Source organism: Lycorma delicatula, chromosome 1 (genome assembly GCF_047948215.1).
Source record: "Lycorma delicatula isolate Av1 chromosome 1, ASM4794821v1, whole genome shotgun sequence".
NCBI classification, from domain to species: domain Eukaryota; kingdom Metazoa; phylum Arthropoda; class Insecta; order Hemiptera; family Fulgoridae; genus Lycorma; species Lycorma delicatula.
Genome location: NC_134455.1, coordinates 336,089,051 through 336,105,784, shown reverse-complemented (window position 1 = coordinate 336,105,784; position 16,734 = coordinate 336,089,051). Strand labels below are relative to the sequence as shown.

The 16,734-nt window shown below is 32.3% G+C and overlaps 2 protein-coding genes across 2 annotated transcripts in view; one reads left to right on the top strand and one right to left on the bottom strand.

Annotated features, from left to right (window-relative positions):
* Nucleotides 1-3,817, bottom strand: part of nst (phosphoglucomutase 3-like protein nst) — a 49,753-nt gene extending 45,936 nt beyond the window's left edge. Inside the window, exon 1 of the mRNA XM_075382214.1 lies at nt 3,653-3,817. Within this exon, the coding sequence (XP_075238329.1) occupies nt 3,653-3,753 (101 nt within the window). The 5' untranslated portion in view covers nt 3,754-3,817. The remainder of the gene's footprint in view (nt 1-3,652) is intronic.
* A 51-nt stretch (nt 3,818-3,868) lies between these two features.
* AP-1-2beta (adaptor protein complex 1/2, beta subunit) overlaps nt 3,869-16,734 on the top strand; it is a 28,816-nt gene continuing 15,950 nt past the window's right edge. Inside the window, exons 1-2 of the mRNA XM_075382213.1 lie at nt 3,869-4,881; nt 10,014-10,214. Of these exons, the coding sequence (XP_075238328.1) occupies nt 3,988-4,881; nt 10,014-10,214 (1,095 nt within the window). The 5' untranslated portion in view covers nt 3,869-3,987. The remainder of the gene's footprint in view (nt 4,882-10,013; nt 10,215-16,734) is intronic.

Here is a 16,734-nt window from a genome sequence, read left to right as displayed (position 1 = left end):
TTAGTTAAAACTATTTAGCTGTTGGTATTGATAGGTATGAACATGCATGTATTAAGTGTAAAAACATGACAAATTTACAAGTTCCAACTTGATGTGTACATGCTTCTTGTAATTTGGTCTGCTTGTATAAATTTTCGCTATTAGTGTCATGTTTAAACATGCATATGATACGTTTGAACAAGTCATGCTCTCAGTAGTATATAAGAGGCGTAAGGGATTATAGAACAAGTTTAGTTTTGAATACCAAGCGTGCATGTGGTGTCTTTACGTTTTTAAAAGCATAGTTTCATTGAAAATAATAATAATAAGTGAGGTTTCGGTTTTTTGGTGTGCGGTCAAATGGTTTAACTGTTTTCTTTTTGCAATTAAGATTGTTATGCAAAGTGGATAAATTTGTGAAAAAACAAAGTGAGCCATTAATAGTGAATCAATTAATAAAAAAATAAGATTGTATGATGGCATCCTGACCACCCCGTAGGGAAAGATGTGTTGTGATGATCCAAGTTGCCACACCACCCTCTCTGTTCTTAGCCCTGATAGTCTTTACCGGGGGTCTTTTTGACCTTTTAAACCTGATAACACAGCACAGTCATCAGTTTGGCCTCCGTGATAATGCCACCAATGGAAATGCATCGGCAGACACTCCCATCAGTGCATTCACAGAACCTACTATCACCTTCATATGGCCTCTTCCATTATTTTAGGTGTTGTGTGGTTGAATGTAATAAAAAAATTACATCTTTATATTGCAAGGAGAAATTTCCCACAACCCTTTTTTTTTTTCTTTTTAGTCAATATCATACATTACTACAGTTTTAAGTATGTTACCATAAATAATAAAGTGAAAGAATTATTTCAGTACAATTAGATTCAAAGATTAAGCATTAAACAATATAGTGCAGATTTGTATATCAACCACTTCCACAAAAGGTGACAAGGTTGGAAAGGTATATGAAGACAGAGATCTAATTAAATATAAAAAAGGAGGTGGTAATCAGAAAGGGAGGTTGGAATACTGTAGTAAAAAAAAAAGAAGAAAAGTAGCTTGAAACTATGGGTTCAGGCAATGAAATGTAGTGTCAAAAACACAGGAGCCAATAATTCTTTAACACAATAATTCAGGAAGTGATAATTCTGCAACACAATGCTTGGGCACACATACCATGTGCAATTACTGAAGCTCTTTTGAAGTTAACATATGAACCTTTACTTTTTTGCATTTGTATCAGGTGGAGATCGGATCTGCTTTTTAAACTTAACTCAGTCTCCACCTGCAACAGGCCACCCCGAATAATTTTCGGCCACACAATGTCAGAAAAATGTTTAGTACAATTTTTATATACTGACCAATGTTATGATCTACACTTTTTCCCCCTTACATGGAATAATGATGAATGAGAAGCAGAAACACTAAACCTGATGAAACCAAACACACATATTACACACCCATTACAATCTTACACAACAGCACCACTACAACATGAATTACTGTAACACCCAAAGTATACATCAAACAAACATGCACAATACGATACATGATACAAATATATGTTCCCCATTACGATATGATATGACGCACAATACGGACACACATGAACATGCATTCTAGCACCACCAAAACACAAATTACTGTAGCACCCACCTGAAGTATACATCACACACACACACACATATATATATAATTTTTTTTTTTTGTAGCACAGTAAAATGAAGACGCAATACATGGAACAAACACATGACCCACGATACGATATGACTCACGATAACCCCACCGCAACATGAATTACTATAGCATCTGAATTATACATCACATTTTTCTCTTTTTTAGCATAGCATGATAAAACGAACATGCAGAAGCATTACATTACATAATACAATCAACAACAAGAGATATGAACCTATTCCATACCATCTATACTCACCAGATTCGGTGCCGTGTGATTGCACTTCATTCCACAATTAAAGAGGGATATTAAGGATATACATTTCACCACAGATGATGAACTAAGAGCGCAGAGAGCTCATGAATCAAGGAAAGACCACCAGTAATCTTCATTTTGGGAATGAAAAAACTGATTCGCTCTTGAGAGAAATGTGTTGTAACCATTGACTATGAGGAAAAATAAATTTAAGTTTTTATAGCAAATAAAATATACTTTTATGCCATATTTGTTTCATTTAATTATCTTATCACTTTTCATTTTCGAGATTTGAGCAACTGTCTTTAGACTTTTTGTCTTAAATTTTAACTTTATCTGTTCATTATAAAAACTAGTGTTTTATAACACTATATATAAACTAGTTATATATTTCCAGAAATTACATTCATTGTGTGACTCTTTTATGTATGATAATTAAAATAAAACCGCAAACATCAAATAAAAATCAGCAGCGTTAATTGCACTAAAGACACAAGCAGTCAACAATACTATGTTAAAAGTAATGAAAGCCTATCACAAATAATCCTAGATTAGTTTGTTATTAAATAATGTAAATGTTTTGTATATTTTTAATGGTTAATGACAATGTACAATGAAATTATTCAGTCTTCAGATTAAATGTAATGATCAAATTAATATCTAAGTAGAAGATGAAAGTATGTAATAGTCTCGGGAATTCTATATTCCATCAAATTCTATTTATTTTCATAGTATTAACTGATTATTGTAATAATATTAATTTAGTAAATTCTAAAATAGTGTAAGAAACTTTCAGTTACTTTGGGTAAGCCATATCTTGCCTTACTCAGTCTTACAAATAAAGATAAGAACTAGCATGCAAAAGTAATTATAATCACAAATAACTAGCAAGCAAAAGTATTAAGGTACAAAAATAAATACTACTTTCAAACACAAAACATTCAAAGTGGTAATCACGTATCAAGTATTGATATTGTGATAAAATGAATGCCAGTAGTAGAACTTAAAACAAAAGTTATAATTAACACAGATTAACACACAATTAAGACAGATTTCAATTTATTAATAACTTTATCTGTAAAGAAATTGCATTTGCTTGTAATCAACAATACAAGCTGTGGTGTATGGTACTGCCATTCACGCAATGATTGAATGTTACGTTCGTGAGTTCTGATTAAATATATGTTCTGTGTATTTTCTTGATAACTGAAAATATGTCTCAAATGTTCAATATAATTTACAAGGTAAATAATTTTAAACAAAATTATATGCACATATTTGCAAATATTTTATAGTAAATTATTACATATATAAAATTTAAAAAAAGTTAATTTCATTATTCTGTTAAAATGAAACTTAAAATGTTCTATTTTCGCGAAATAATATTTTATCTTTATAGGAGTATCAATTTTGTAGTGTACAATAATGGGCGATAAGATATTGAAGAGGATTTTTTCTTAAATGATTACTCGATAAAATGAAATATTTTTAGTTAAGGCTTTCGTTTTTAAGTTCGCGCGGCCGTCTTCATAATCGGTGTCAACGGTGGAAAATAAAGTCGTTGATATCTTTTAAATCACTTTAATGTTTGACAATGCTCACTCCAGACGGCCTGTTCTGTATAATTACATAAAATTTATTAAAAAGTTAAGGTTAAGGAAGCATATGTTAGTAAACGTGAAAACTATGCGAACCCAACAGTAAACCATTATTTCAGATATAAAAATACTTACTTAGCTCTAAATCCGGCAGTTCCATACTGAATTACCTTATCATTCTTTTTCGGATACAGTTTAAATGCAACTTCTGAATAATTTTTATTAACCGCAACCATAGTAAAACGTACACTTTCAACGAACAATAATTACAAAATTCGAAGGCGGGACTAATCAGCTGATTAATAAACGTGGCAAACCAGCTGGTCCTGAGCCACGAACAATGTTATTTCAACTCTGTTATGATATGCGCACTAAATGTACCACTGTTAGTGAATGATCGATTTTAGAGGTTAGGTTTGGAGTTACGCCCACAGTTTCTTATTTTGTTGTGTTTATTGTACAGCTCGAAGATGACGGATTCTAAGTACTTTACTACCACAAAAAAGGGTGAGATTTTTGAGTTAAAATCAGAGCTAAACAGTGATAAGAAGGAAAAAAAGAGAGAAGCTGTAAAAAAAGTAATTGCGTCTATGACTGTAGGTAAAGATGTATCTGCTCTATTTCCGGATGTCGTTAACTGTATGCAAACCGATAATTTGGAATTGAAGAAACTTGTGTATTTATATCTTATGAATTATGCCAAAAGTCAGCCGGATATGGCTATAATGGCAGTAAATACGTTTGTAAAGGACTGTGAAGATCCTAACCCTTTAATTCGAGCATTAGCGGTACGTACTATGGGATGTATAAGAGTAGATAAAATAACCGAATATTTGTGTGAACCACTTAGGAAATGCCTGAAAGATGAAGATCCATACGTGAGGAAAACTGCTGCGGTTTGTGTTGCCAAGTTGTACGACATTAATGCTCAGCTCGTAGAAGACCAAGGTTTTTTGGATCAGTTAAAAGATCTGTTGTCGGATTCAAATCCAATGGTTGTTGCTAACGCTGTAGCAGCTCTTTCCGAGATGAATGAAGCAAGTTGTAGTGGTTCTCCATTGATTGAAATGAATGCCCAGACAATTAATAAATTATTAACAGCATTAAATGAATGTACTGAGTGGGGACAAGTATTTATTTTAGATTCTTTAGCAAATTACAGTCCCAAAGATGACAGAGAGGCTCAGAGTATTTGCGAAAGAATCACTCCCAGACTTGCACATGCTAATGCAGCTGTAGTTTTGTCTGCTGTGAAGGTATTGATGAAATTCATGGAGATGCTTGCTGCAGATTCAGATTTTGTTTCGACTCTCACCAAAAAATTAGCACCTCCACTGGTTACACTTCTTTCATCAGAACCTGAGGTAGACTATTTTTTTATAAAATTTGTTTTATTAGTTATAGTACAAACTAGAGCATTTTCCCTCTTTAGTTTGATATAATGCTGATAGACAGAAATTAATTAAAAGTATTAAAATTAAAACACTACTTTCATGGTGATTGAGAAACCAAATTTAAAACAAATTCTGTGAAGTAAAAAAAAAAAATAGATGCCACTTTACAAAATATCTTTTAGGTAGAATTTGAAATATTACATTATATTGTTAAGGATTCAAGTTTTACTTATTAATTCATTCAATTTTATTTGTCGAATTTTTCCTTATTTTTAGTATATTGATTTCTAGATGTGTTAGATGATATGGAGAAAATTTTATTTTAAAAATCTACTTGAGAAAAATGTGTTAGCAGTATGAAAATTTCAGTCTGCATTCTTAATTTTAATGTTGCTACATATACCTATATGAGGTTTGATTTAGAACTGTTTTTGTGTCGTGCATTTTGTTTTGTAATTTTAATTTATATGACTAAAATTACATACAAGCTACATGTACATTTTATTGTAAAAAGTGTACATTTTTAAAAGTTATTTTTGATTTTACTTATTAAAATTTTATTTCAAATTTTGTAAACCAAATTTTAAAACTAAAACAGTAATTGTATTTATTATACTAAACTTTCTTTATATAATCAATTTATTTATCTAATAAGTCTATTTTAATTTCTCAAACATGGTACCACTGATATGTTAAGTAAATAAATTAACAATTAATATAATTCACCTTACCAGCACGTTGTTACATTCTCTATATCATTCGACTTACTTGGAAGCCATCATCAGGAGTTAAAATTAATGCATTAAGTCAAAGTTTAAAAATTAGTTAAAATTTAAAAACAGTCATGACTGCTGGTCCTACTAGTATACTTAGTCTATCTTCCATGCTAATGTATAGATCTAAATGCTGTTTTTAATCAGTTTTAGTACTTTAAATTGCTGCCTAATTTGTAGAGTTAATAATTCCAGTATTTTAAAATAATTTTAGTTTAATACAATATATTTATGAATAAAATTAATGCATCATCTCCTTGTGAGAAAGCAAATTAAAAAAAAAATTGGGTGAAGTAAAAAAAAAACCAATAGATAACTGCTGAATAAAATAACTTTTAATTAGTATATGAAATATTACATTGTGTTGTAGAGGATTCCAGGGTTTATTTATTAATCCATTCAATTTTTATTTGTACAATTTAAAACTTGGTAATTTTGTCAATAAAATGAAATGTCATATTTAATTATAAATCCTTATAACAAGTCTTGTGTATTCAATTTATCTGACATACTGTGAGAGCCTTGGCTTGATCAAACCACAGGTTTTCAATGTTGACTACAGGCTCAATAGTTCTTGTTAAAGTGGGAACAGTCTGTAAAAATACTATAGGGACATTTTTTATCTGGAGAAACGGGTGTATAAACTTCCGTGATTTGTGTCTATGTATATATATAATTTATAGAGGTTACATTTCTATGTTTAATTGTAGTGCTGTAATATCTGAAGGCAGTAGTGCCAAATCAGCTGATTTTGAAGTCAAGAGTTCTAGGGGTCAAATCCTAGAAAAGGCAGTTACTTTTATATGAATTTGAGTGCTAGATCATGGATGCAGTGTTCTTTGGTGGCTGGATTTCAATTAACCACACATCTCAGGATGGTCAACCTCTCTTTTTTCCTGTTTAGCCTCCAGTAACTACCGGTTAGATAATTCTTCAGAGGATGAATGAGGATGACATGTATGAGTGTAAATGAAGTGTAGCCTTGTACATTCTCAGTTCGACCATTCCTGAGATGTGTTGTTAATTGAAACCCAACCACCAAAGAACACCGGTATTCAAATCCGTGCAAAAATAACTGGCTTTACTAGGACTTGAACGCTGTAACTCTCGACTTTAGGATGGTCAACCTGAGACCACAAGACTGCACTTCATTTAAATTCATACATATTATTCTCATTCATCCACTGAAGTAATATCTTATGGTGGTTCTGGAGGCTAAACAGAAAAAGAAAGAAGGTTCAGTAGTGCGCTGTGGCATCCCCTCCACTGCTAACATCACTCAGCAACTCCTCACACCAGCAACCAAATTAGTGTATTTCAAAAGTGTATCCATTAATTTGCAATGACTTGCACTGTTTGCAAATATGACATTACTATTATAGTAACAAAATATGTTCTGGTAATTTATTATTACAAATAAAATTATTTATGCCTAATATTTTGTTCAAGATGTATATGAAGTAATTTATTTCTTGAAAGTATATGTTTTATCAAGTATGTTAAACTACGGTTTTACTATAAATAAACAGAAACAATGGCGTAATACAAAAGTATACGAAATGAGTTGTTTATTTTTTATAGGCTATAATGTTACAAGGGTCATTCAATAATTAAACAGACCAAACATTTTTAGGGATGGAAACACTTGATGCAGGCAATTGAAACGTTTGTAAGTGTTAGTTGACAACCTTGCAAAGAGTGTTAGTCAGCTGTTCGATTAATTTTACATAAACATAACCTCTAAAGTCTGAGTTATGATATTATAACTCATGAATGATTATAATCATTCATGTCTGCTCAAAGAAAGTACTTTTGAAGAACAGCGTTCTGTGATCCGATTTTTACTTTCAGAAAGTGTACAACCATCTGAAATATTCTCTCGGATGAGTAAACAATACAGCAGTAGTTGCATGAACTGTGCAATTTTTACACATGGGTGGAAAAGTTTAAAAGTGGCCGCAAAAGCGTGACTGACAAGCACCATTCCAGGTGTTCAGTAACAGTGTCGACCTCGGTGTTAAATTTTCTTATTGATCCACTTATCCAAGAAGACCTACGACGTACAATTGAACAAATTGCTGAAAAATATAGAGTAAGTGTTGGCACAACTCATGCCATTATTCAAAACAAACTGAACTACCGTAATACTTGTGGAAGGTGGATTTCCAGAGAACTTCTTGTTCATCACACAGCCAAGAGATTTTGCATTTGCACCGAACTCAAAAATCATTTCAATAACAAAGGTGGCGTATTTTTGGGCAGGATTTTAACCTGTGATGAAACTTGGATACATCATTTTGAGCTGGAGTCCAAGTGCCAAAGCATGCAGTGGAAACACCCTGAATTGCCTGTTAGTAAGAAATTCAAAACCCAATCATCGGCTGGTTAGGTCATGTTAACCATCTTATGGAGTGCTCATGGTCTGATTTTCTGTGATTATTTGGAGGAGCGGTGCACTATCAACAGCCATGATTGAGAAAAAAGTCAAGCCTGTGTTGAAGAGGAAATGTCTGGGATAGCAGAGGAAAGGCATGCTTCTACAAAACCAACACTCCACCTCATGTGGCACAACTGACACTGGAAACTATTGGCAAAGTGGGTTGGGAGCTCCTACCTCATCCTCCTTACAGCCCTGACCTTCCTTCCCCCTTCAGATTTTTATTTGTTTGGTTCAATGAAAGAAGCTTTGCATGGCATCAAGTTCAACAACAATGAAGAGGTAAAGAAAAAAGTACAAAACTGCGTTTGAGACCAGGGTAAAGAATTCTTCGCTGAGGGTATAAGAAAACTTGTAAAAGATAGGACAAGTTCAGAGAAGTTGGTGGGGATTAAGTAGAAAATTAGACAAAAAAATTGTATTTCTTTAATATACCATTTTTGCTGTTCAGCTAATTGTCTGTTAAATTATTGAATGACCCTCGTATGTTATGATTTTCTTTGATGTGGCATAGTTAATTACAAAAATTATTTCCAAATAGCATTATGTATGCACCAATTGACCATTTCACTGCATGCATGTATTGACCTTTTCACTATAATTTTCTTAATTGTTTGGTAACTTCCATTTTCGTCCAGATAACTTATTGTTTTTACCTTTGGGCATTTCTCTTACCTTCCAATTATAGTTCATTCAATCTTTTTCTTTCAGAATATAGGTAAAACATTTTTCTCTTTTAGATTTTACACTGTATCCCATTGTTTTCATATGTTCTTAAAATAACTGCTTCATTTTTACATAATTATTTACTTATTCCACTTTCATATTTCAAATTCATTTACCTTAACCTTTCACTTTATTGCAAAAAGCATTTTTCCTGTCTGTGACCTATATCCAATTTTAATGTTTATGCTTCACTGTAGTACAACATTTGGAAGATTTAAAATAAATGCCAGTTATTGTAATTAATATTTTCTGATTATATGTAATACAGTGAAACACTAAATCAAGAGACACAGTTTCCTTTTACATTTTTCCAATGTAACAGAATAATAGAAAATCTGAATAACTGAATGATGGAAGCTGATTGATTAATCATTGATACCAATTAGGTAATTGCCTGTTGAGTGATTGATAAGCTTTTGTGATAATGTTGGTCAGACTTTATCTAAGCAATAAAAGTTAAAGGAAAATATTCTTGTTCAAGTTTGTATTTCATATTGAAGAATCCATTTTTGGAGGTACCTCCATTGTCACGTCCTTAATGAAAAAATTATCTATTAACTACATGAACCCATGTAATAAAAAGTTAGAATTTAAGACAGCTGTTTTATTTTTATTTTGTAGAAAGTTTAATTGAATTGTCAGTACTGACTACTTAACTGTGCATCCATAATAATATTTCTTCTCTGCTAATTGTTTGCCTTGAATTCATTGAATATAAAACATATTTGGATACATCTAAGAATACTTATTGGTTATCTGAAATCATTTATTTATTTCATCTTTTCAAGTTGAGATTGTGTTTGGAGATATTCATTACCTCTATTTAGAGGTAACTCGTTTATAATTTTTGTTGAAAGAGAAGGTTATTTATTATATCCCATGAGTAGAGGCTGTGTAATTCCTCCATGTTCATCATAATAATAAATTGATTATTAATAGGATTGATGAGGCAGTTAAGTAAGGTGATTTTGGAGGAGTAAAAGGTTATTAGGGTATTTACTTGAGGGAGATATAAATTTGGTGCTTGTATTGAAAATATATAAGCATCTCTTGTATATCTCTTATTATGATTGTTTTAGTCATAATAAGTGATGTTATTATGCATATTAATTATTCATTATAATATAAATTATAATAATTGATCATTGTTTATATTTCTGTTCTAGGTTCAGTATGTTGCACTGAGGAACATTAATCTAATAGTTCAGAAGCGTCCAGACATTTTGAAACATGAAATGAAAGTGTTTTTTGTCAAATATAATGATCCAATTTATGTTAAGTTAGAAAAATTGGATATTATGATCAGATTAGCATCTCAAGCAAATATTGCCCAAGTTTTATCAGAATTAAAGGAATATGCAACAGAGGTTTGTAAATATAATATTATTAAATTCTGATTGAAGTGATAATTCATTCTATATAGCATTGTTATTTTTAATTTCTTGTGAATAGTGTGTGTACTTTGGAAATATTGTATTTATTCAAAAATAAGACCACCTCAATTGTAACACCCTCTCCAGAGTTGCAGGCAAATTTTTTAAAAACAAATTTGCGAATGTTAGACCGGTCAGTTTGACAGGCTGTAATCCTTAGAAAAACAGTTCTTCAGGAATTTCTTTGTTACTGTACATACAGTTAGTTGTTGGCCAAGGACGAATTTTAACCTTCCAGGTGTTTGCGAAATGATGCTATGGTATTTGATGGGACAGAGACATTGATTTTCACACTGTAGCAGCTTCAATCCTACTATCTGCCTTCTTTTTACTAGTAAAACAAGACTTTTGGTTAGAACAGTAGCAGCTTTATTGAAAGTGAGTTTCTCTTGTATTTTATCTGTGTTACCGGTAAAATGAATTCACGGAAAAGTTTGACTGTAGGGTTTAAGAGATTTTGGAATTCAGTTAGGTTTTGGAATTCGCTGAAAATAATGGTGTATGAGCAGCGAGTCGAGAGTATTCGGTACAACCAAACATGATTCGTTATTAGTTAAAGCCACGAAAGAAGGAACTCAATCTTTTTGTGGCCCTAAAAAAAGGATGCTATCCTGCAGTGGCTGGTACAGTGATTGGGTGGGTAGAAGAGAAGAGAAGAGTGCTGTGTAGTGACCTGTGTAATGATACAAATGAAAGGTTATGAAGTAGCGAAACAACATGTAAATGTGAGTGACTTAAAGCCAATCGTGGGTGGCTGATGCGATTAATGAGAAAAAAGAGATTCATTTTGAGGGGGACAACTTCTTTGTGCCAATGACTATCAGCAGAATACACCGACAAAGCTTTGGAGTTTCAACTATACATATTATGTGAAAGAGGAAAAAATAAGTACCTCATTTCTTAGATTGGAAACACCTGTCTTTTTTGAAATGCTGCAGAACAACTGTAAACAAAAAGAGCAAATCCAGTGTACTGGTGAAAACAGCTGGAGCAGAAAAAATGAAATGCACAGTTATGTTAGCGAGAAAAAATGAAATGCATAGTTATGTTAGCCATTTGTGCAGATGGAAAAAAATTGCCTCTTTATGTCATTTTTAAAAGAAAAACTCTGCTGAAGGGAAAACTACCAAGAGGTTTACATGTTCACATACAAGATAAGGGTGTGGATGGATGTGAAACTAATGCGTGACTGGCTAGAAGTTTGGAATTGCTGCCTTGGAGAAATGTTAAAAAAACGTGGACTTGTTGTTTTAGGTAGCTTCTGTGGCCATCTTGAAGATTCTGTGAAGAATCAAGTCAATGAATTGCACACAGATACTGCAGTTGTTCTGGGAGGCCTCACTTCTGTGCTGCAACCCTTTGACATGAGCATCAATAAGTCATTCAAGGATCACATTAAGAAGTTTTACACTACATGGATGGCAGATGACGTTCACACATTCACAAAGAGTGGACAAATGCAGAAACCTTCAATAGAGCTTCTTTGCAAGTGGATTGTCAAAGCCTGGGAGTAAATTACTCCGAAAACGATAATCATGAGTTTCAAGAAGATGAATTCTCCTGCGCATTGGATGGAATGGAAGATTACCTCATATACGAGGATTCTGATGACACAACTGAGGAGAGACTGACTGATGACAGTGAAGACGAGGATGATGATGAAAGCAGTAGTGACTGAGTAAACAACTGTGTTCCAGGTAATTAAAACACAATACCGCACTTTTTACATTGTTGGTAAAATAACGACAATTGGTTCAAACTATAAATTTGTTTAAGTTGTTCATTTCTGTTTTCAGGCATACCGTTACCTGTAAACCTGAACAAAGCCATGCCCTTGATGTCAGATAGCACACATCCTCAAATAACAAGACTTTTTTATCTCTATTACTTACAATAATAGTTAATGTTTAACAAAATATACTAAATTCATAGTTCGGTAATACAGTTATTTTTATTTTCATTTTCTGAAATACACATTTGTAAGACCCGCCTTGAATATAACACCCCTCCAAATTTTGGTGTATAATTGCGTTAAAAAAGTGGGGGGGGGTCTTATTTTTGAATAAGTACGTTATTATACACATTTTTTATAAATTTCAATCATAATTCCTTTTTTTTTTAACCCCAGTAACAGATAAAGAATGAAATATTAGATCTTCTACTGGAATGACTGTTAAATGGAAGGCTTGTGCACTTAATTATAATGAAATTCACAGTGCATTAAATAACCTTTTTTTCAATTAAATTTCATAAAAAGAAATTGTAAATTTAGTCTTGTAATCCTGTTTTTGTCTTATGGTTAAGGTCCTGGAAGTGAAGTATCTTGCTTGAATTTTATAATAATATCAAATTACAACTAAATTTCAGATAAGAAAGATTATAACTAAAATAAATACATTTTTTATTCATTTTAACTTGTCACTGCATAATAACAACTGAAGATGTAGTATTTATGTTCTTGTCCTATTTGGTAAGAATTGAAAGATTTTTATAAGTATTAATAACTTACTAAAGATGGTTGAAAACAATATTTTATTTTAAAAGTTTCACTCATCATGGAGCTGTTTCAATTAATTAGAAAGTAATAAATAGCAAAATAATGTTACCAAAATAGATGTTGCTCTTAATTATTACAATTTTTCGAATATTTCTTTGAATTAAACTTAGGCTTGAATAATTTTATTTAATTTAAGTAAACAACAGTTCGCAATTTAGTTATTTGTTTCACGTCTAATTAATTTTTATCTTTAGTTTAAAAAAAGTCATGTAATCTCATTAATTAAAAATACCACCCAATAAAATGATTGCAGTTTTAAAATATTATTGCTTTTCACCTCATATTAAATGTTTAAACTGCCCTCCCTATTCATCTGTGCAGTAATACAGACCTTTCCAAAAGCTTCTCTCACGTTGTGAAAAGTTTCTGGGGAAATCTTCCTACATTCTCTCTCAATGTATTCCCTTAATTCTTCAAGAGAAGTTGGCTGAGAGCTATAAATGGTTGATCTTTAATGCCCCCACCAGAAGAAATTGAGGGGTTTCAGGTCAGGTGACTTGACTGCCCATTTAATATTACCATATTGACCTATCTGATTTTGAAACTGTTGTTTCAATGTATTTCTCATATTGCGAGCGTTGTGCAGAGGAGCACCATCTAACCAGAAAAACCCATTTTCTTTCATGAAAAAAAAGTTCTGTTGATGGCCTATGGACCATCTCAGTCAAATTGTTGAGAGCTGGAATTATCTGGTCATTCAGAAAGCACATTACATATCGCCATCCACATTACTATTAATGACAAATGGTCCAAGAATGAACCTAATATTTCAGTCCATACATTTAATCACTCTGGATGTTGGGTATGACTTTCACGATACCACTGAGAGTTTTCTTGGGACCAGAACCTACTATCATGTCTGTTAACAGCACTATAAAATAAATAAGGCTACATCAGTGACCAATATATCGAAGCAAGAAATAGTTTTTGCTGTTAATCTGTGTCAAAATTTCAGTGATTTCACCCCTTCTATCTAAATTATCTTCAGTAAGTTCTAATTGAATCTTGTATTTATGGTTTTTATACTCTACTAATACTTTTACCACCTACATGAATTATTATTTCATTCAATTTTTTTTGCCAATTGTCGATTATTAACAGAAATTTCTGCTAATATTCCTTCTTCAATAACTTCATCTGTACTGGGTTACGAGGCTTTTTATCTGCTAAAATTCAGTGCATTGAAATTTTTCTATTAAATTTGTGATTGCTATCCTAGAAATTGTATAATTAGGATGCGAATGCGTTAGCTGTTTCTTTGTATGTTTTTATTTCTCCAAATAAAAATACTATTTCTACTCCTTCTTGCGTTGGAAAAACATTGTTTTTTACCCAACAGTTTTTTCAGGTTAAACTTTTTTATTCTAAATTCTTTTTTTTTTAAATCTTGATTTCTTTTATCTTTTTTATTTTTTTACCTTTGCAATTTAAACTTTGTTGAGCTTACTAATAAAAAAACGTAAAAAATTCATAAAAAAATATCATTAACGTAATTACACTTCAACATCTGTTAGCTATTTTATCACAAAATCAACAATGAATATAAGTTTTGAAAATGTAACTTCCCTTTGTTTATTGTTGATCAGCCTCAGACATTACAAACTTATAAAATAAAAATGACCTTTAAAGTTTCTTATGAAATCAAATTTTAAGATTAAAAAATTAGTAAATTAATTATTATCTAATTATTTTTTAAGTTATTATTATTACTCTTAAAATTTTAAATATCAGGCATGGCATTCTCACGCATGCTACAAATCATTCATCTTATCAGCAATTCTTTACGGTGGTCCTGGAGCTTAAAAGAAAAAAAAATTATTTTTAAATTAATTTTAAATAAGTATTTGAAAAATTTTAATAATTAATTTTTTCAATTTTTAATTAATATAATGATATTTGTTGCCATTTGGGTTTAAATAGTCTGAATTTATTATTTCTTTTATATTGTTTTGCGTGTCTCATAAAGACCTTTAAAACTAGTATCACATGACTATATGTCCCATTTAAAATTTTGAGTCCTCCCTGCTCCCCTGAAGGACTGTAAATTGGGACTTATCGAGTTAGTCTCTCTTATTTCCAAAGAGAACATTTCCAAAGAGAGAATCAAGACACCACAAATAACAAAAAAATTAAAGGAACACACACATTGTTGGCCACCCCATTGGATGATCAGAATCTAGTTTTAATTGTATCACTTTTCTTCTGGTTTTTCAAGTTACTTTTCAACTATCCTGTTTATATATTGTTGCCGCCACATATATGCTATGCTTCATTTAGTAAGTGTAACACTAGCCATTCATATATCAGTGGGAGTTACAGCATACCCATGCTTGCACAAGTGCATTAAGTCAGCTGACCACCAACATCCAACCACAGTGGCCTCTGCCATGCTCTGGCCGTCTTTATAAGCAAGGTACCAGTACTGCAAGAGCTAATCTCTTGCAGATCAGCACCAGGAGCAGACCATGAAGAAGAAGTTCCCTGGCCAGCCTGCCGAGGGAGTCACTAGGCACAGACACTATCTTCCTGCCCAACAGGCCCACCGTCAGATCGCTCTGGGAGAACTGCCTCAGCTGTGCTAGCAGAAGATGACCAGTGCTGACCCAACACTGCAGGTCTCTGTGGGCCACAACAGCCACTACGGGAAAGCTCAGACTAATTCTAATGGATAAGGTGCAACTCCCCAACTTCAGCCAAGCCGACATTGCCAGAGACCAGCTTCCAGACCCAATAGCCCTTCTCAGGGATACCTTTCCAAACACACAAATGCCCCTTTTCAGAGCCACCACTCCAAAAACCTCAAACAGCCCTTTTCAGGGCTACCACAAGGTTCTAAGGTGACATGTAGCATCAAAGTCATTAGATGACAGTATATATATTTGATTTGATTTTTTTAAATTCATATTCTATTTTATTTATATATGTAGTCAATTAAAAAGCTTTTTCATAATAACCTTTGATACATCCTAGTATTTTCTGAACCCTGATAGTTTCTGCTATCTGATAGAATAAACACTGAAAAATGGTTTCAATTTTTCTTGTTGAGAAAAGAGTGATTGTAGTCTGCGCCATCTAACTAAATACCGACAAAAAACATAGTCTATTTCTTATAAAGCCAATATATGTTGATTTGATGTGAGAGAAGAATAAAAATGGTGGATTCATTTTGTGTGGTGAGAAATATTAAAAATATGTAAAATGTGCCACCATTAATGAATGTTTAGTGAAAATATCTTTTAGGGTCCGGCATATAAACCTGATGATTTTTGAGAGATAATAATTAAACTGTGTTTCGTACTATTAAAACATTTAATATATCAAATTAAAGATCAATTATTGCAATTTATAGTGAATTACTTACATAGATTTTTTTTTATTTGAATATTATGTCATCCAAATGTTTTCCATTACTCCTCACACACTCACTTAACCTCATTCTAAAATTTGACATTGCTCGCTCAATCATCACTTGTGGAACTGCTTCAATTTCTTGTTGAATGACCTCCTTGAGTTCTGCAATTGACTGTGGTCGACTACTGAAGACTTTATGTTTGAGATACCCCCACAGGAAAAAAATCACAAACAGCCAGATCAGGTGAACGCGCTGGCCAAGGAATGTAGCCAAATCGGGAAATCAAAAGTCCAGGAAAGGTTTCTTGCAGAACAACCATTGTGACTCTCGTCATATGGGCGGTGGCACCATCCTGTTGAAACCAAATTTCATGTACTTGAAAGTCATTCAGTTTTGGTCACAGAAATTCATTCAATATGTTAACATATTGATGAGATGTTACTGTTACTCTGCAATTTAACTCCTCAAAAAAAATATGGGCCAATTATGCCGAACTTTGAAACCGCACACCACACTGTAACATATTGACTGTGAAGTGGTTTTTC